General features: G+C 33.8%; 1 protein-coding gene across 1 annotated transcript; it reads right to left on the bottom strand.

Annotated features, from left to right (window-relative positions):
- Positions 1-542: 542 nt before the first annotated feature.
- Positions 543-3,881, bottom strand: LOC106882673 (uncharacterized). Its single transcript, XM_052977364.1, has 2 exons — positions 3,549-3,881; positions 543-949 (listed from the first exon to the last, which is right to left on the bottom strand). Coding segments are annotated over exons 1-2 (333 nt in total). The 5' UTR covers positions 3,880-3,881; the 3' UTR covers positions 543-947.
- Between the last annotated feature and the right edge of the window lie 623 nt (positions 3,882-4,504).

Here is a 4,504-nt window from a genome sequence, read left to right as displayed (position 1 = left end):
AAATCCAGCAAGTGAGAAATAACTGGTACTCTCTGGTACTAGATCCTTCCATGGAGAACTTTTCAGGTTGTTGAGAGAGAACCAGTTTTCAAGAGTTGTATTACGTCCACCAAACACCATCGTTACAACAGCTGTTTGCTTTTTGTAGATCACAAGTTTCACCTGAAGATATCAAAATATATGTATATTTATATGCATATATTTGTGTGTATGTGCGAACGTATGTGCGCGTGCGTGAGTACGTATATATGTGTTTGTTTGTGTGTGTGTGTGTTTGTGTGTCTATGTCTGCGTTCTTGTGTGTGTGTGCATATGTATGTTCGTGTGTGTGTGATATTTAATGAGGAACACATCGCCATGGGCAAATTTACTGCAATATTTCTCCAGTGATAATATCATCAACAAACGTGCTGGGTTTAAAAACACAATATATATCAGAGGGAGACGAAAAGAATTCTCCCAACAGCGGCGTGTATAACCGCTACATGCATTTCTACCCTGTTGGGCATCTGGTCAATACTATATACTCACAACCAACTACTTGCTTAGAGAAGATATGTCGCCACAGTTATATAGGAAAACAATGAACAAACAATCACTGGTGTTGCGAAGAGCCGCCCGGATGAATAAAGATCTGTTATACACAATAGAAGCAGTATAAGATTAAAATATCTATTTACGTATCACATTTAATGTAAACACCCCAATATGCAAATTTACAGCTGTAATCACTAAGGATATATGTATCGTATGTTTGTGTTTATATATACCTGCTCGATTGGTAAACGGTTCCAGATATCAAGTATTGGGTGTTGAAAGAAATTAGGACAGTAGATACCATTGCACTTGTCCACATTCCAAGTTGAAGGACTTCCTATATTGAGGATGGAATTATAGATTAACGAATTTGCTCCCATTGATATGGCATAGGTTTTGATCCATTCAGTTCCTGAAATAATAATAATGATAACAATAATGATAATACTAACAACTACAACAACAATAATAACAATAGCAACAACATCAATAATAATAATCTTTCTTAGTCTAGGTACAAATGTATTTCATTTGATTTTTCTCTGTAGGTTATTAAGGCTTGTGTTACAAAGTAATACAATGAAGTTTGGACAAAACTTTTACCACCAAGGCAGTTAATTTCGCCAATGTCTTCAAAACGAAATTCGGGACACAGTTCAGTTACGATAGACATTGAGACCCTACATGATCTGAACCAATACCCTGGTTACGGTTCATTGATGACGTCTAATTTATCTGGGAAAGATCACAGGATAGTTATGCTAAAAACTATGGCTTTAAGTCCTACATAAAATTTACGACTAGCAAGAACTAGCGTTATCCCATATTTACCTCCACCGGCGTTCCGATCATCCACATCATATAATTCGCTCAAATCTGATATTCCAGTTGTTTAGGATAAAACGGATTTGTACTCATAAAGAGGATTACCGGAATCATGTAAATACTTTTCTACACCATTATGTCAAACGTGATTACAATGAGTCAAACTTTCACGCTTAATTTTACCGAAGTAAAATATGTAATAGAATTTCTTTAGTGATTAACTGGCACCGAAATTTCGCTGGCATTTCAAAAGTGTTCCATGTTAGTTACCAACATGTTGCTGACAAATATCCTCGTTTCAAACAAATATTTCCGCAACCACATATTGTAGCCTTCAGACTGGATAAAAATATAAGAGAACTGTTATCGTCAACTTCTGACTCCAAGTAAACTAACTCCAGAGGAGTCATAGCAGTCCTATATTATCTATTAAAAAAATGAAGTAGGCTGACATATCAAATTTTGAACCCGTTGAAGGTACACGAGATTCCGAAATATCGTTCGGCAAATTTAATTATGGAACTCTTCTTCCTTATTTTAATAATAATAATAATAATAATAATAATAATAATAATAATAATAATAATAATAATAATAATAATAATAATAATAATAATAATAATAATAATAATAATAATAACAATAATGATAATAATACTACGGATAAGGAAATAATTCTATTCTCAAACGCAGGATAATGCTAATAACAGAACAGGATAATCTATCCATCTCAATAATTCTAAAGTGTATAATAATAATAATAATAATAATAATAATAATAATAATAATAATAATAATAATAATAATCTATACTATAATGGAGAAAGCTGCTTATTAATTAGGTATGTAACAATTACTACAAGTTCTAAATGAAAGCAATATTAAAATCTTGAACGCCTAGAAATATTTTCATAAATTCATGTTCTAAGAAGTTGCCTATAATTTCGATGTCTGAAGTTTATTCTTGCAAATTTAATTATGCATTGCATTAAGTGCGTTCAATTCTTCATGAATTTAAATATTCATTACATTCACTACGGAGTAGATTTTAATGTTTAATTATAGAAAACTATTATTTGATTGCAGGCAACATTTTACGCTTTCATTTGCAACAGTCTCTCATTCTCGCTCGCCTCTGTTTTCATTACTGATAATTTAATAGTAGCTATATAACTTTGATACGAGACACAATTTCAAGCATATTATCAGTTTCCGGAGTTTGTTAAATGAATATTAATATTATTGATAAAGTGAATTTTTTCTTTATATACCGGTATAATTATTAAGTTATTTTGCGTTGAATGAATACATACTATTACACAAAAAATGCCTGGATAAATTTGATACAAAAAATGCCTGTATAACTTTGATATCATTAGTTTTCGGAGTTTTTTTAAATGAATACCTTTGATAAAACGAAAATTTTTTAATATACCGATATAATTTTTTTTTAAATGAAGAGGTGATTTTGTTGGTATGGCTACTTGGAGTGCTATAAGCCTTACAATAATAACTATGTGATCGCTGCTATTTCTAGCACGCTAAACACGATAGGTTTTAACGAGCTTTCACTTAAACGACTTTTTTCATTTCATGTTTACACAAAATAGCAGAATATTCTTTTCTACTCTAGGCACAAGGCCCGGAATTTTGGAGGTGTCCAGTGGATTAGATCGACCTCAGTAAGGAATTGCTACTTAAGAAGAATCGATAATCACATCCAATGTGAAAACATTCCACAGAAAACAGAGAAGGAGAAAATAACCGTTGAAGACCAACCCGTGTAATGAAAGTAGTTGAAAGAGACTTGAAAAAATATCTCGAATGATGAAAAGACTTATAATGAAAATGTAGACTGGATTACACGCACCGAAGAATCCTACCAAATCTTACTAGAACAAGCATGGGAAGACATCACCATACCTCAGGATGGCACTCACGAAGGCGCATGATTGGAAATCTCGTGGTAATGATAGGGTGTCAAATTTCTGGCTCACATCACTCCCGTGTGCATATGAAATGTTAGACCAGTTATTCAATAAAATTATGAGAGATCCAACGAAAACACAATTTCGATGGTAGAGGAATAAGTCGATTTCATGGATCCTCTGTGTTCAACCGGTAGTTTTATCTTATCGCACAATGTAAGAAAGAAAAACAACTAATAATAAAGAAGCTTCACTTACATCTATAGAAGGAAATCTCGTTGCTGTCATTCATGCTGACGACTGTCATTATATTTTTCGGTGAATAATTCTTACAAACATGGCTGACTTTGTGGTAAGTAAAGAATTCTGATTGGCTGTTCAGAGCCATGACGGCACATTCCAGTACACTTGATACGGTGGAGAATTGTTGTGTTGGAGATGTCTGAAGATAACCATAGGAATAACCAGGTTCCAAACGTTTGTAGTAAGCTTCACCAAATTCCTGATCTGAGGTAACAGCCAGGATTGTTGTAAGGGTTAACAGCAGCACTTCCATTGCAGCAAGACGGGTAAAGGGAAACAGGGACATTCTTGGCTCTATGATTGAAAGAGGGAGAAAGAAGGGTGAAAGAAATGACGTGAAAGAGAGAGAGAGAGAGAGAGAGAGAGTGAGAGAGAGAAAGAGTCAGATAGACAGGCAGACAGGCAGAGAGAAATTGAAAGGATTTTAGCAAAGAGAAAAAAAGACAAGGTAAAATTTAATATTTAGAAAGAGAACGAGGAAGAGAAGGTAGAAAAGTGTAAGAGAGTAACAGAAAGAAACCCTGCAAGTGGTGGTGAGTCGGTGATAGTACAGAGTTCACAGATCTGTAATAGTCCTGCTTAGCCATTACTGTTGCACAATGCAAGGATTTGGCTAGGAAATCTGAACACCGTTGACAATAAATAAAGACTACTTAGAGTCAACTACCGACGTAACAGGATATTGATTCATAAATTATAAGGGTGAAATCGAAAACGTAACATTCTGTAAGTAAATAGCCAATTTTATAGCATATAAGAATCATATAATACCCCCAAAAATGTTTCAAGAATTTCTCCGGGGTCAATATACGAAGTCCTGATTAAATAACATGCATTAATCCTACATCGAGAAAGAGCTGTATGAATATGTGTGCTAATTGGACAAAAGCATCAACAATTATCGATAAAGG

Source organism: Octopus bimaculoides, chromosome 28, assembly GCF_001194135.2.
Source record: "Octopus bimaculoides isolate UCB-OBI-ISO-001 chromosome 28, ASM119413v2, whole genome shotgun sequence".
In the NCBI taxonomy this organism is placed as follows: Eukaryota; Metazoa; Mollusca; class Cephalopoda; order Octopoda; family Octopodidae; genus Octopus; species Octopus bimaculoides.
Note: the sequence above shows the minus strand (reverse complement) of the source record. Positions and strands in the feature narration are given on the sequence as shown.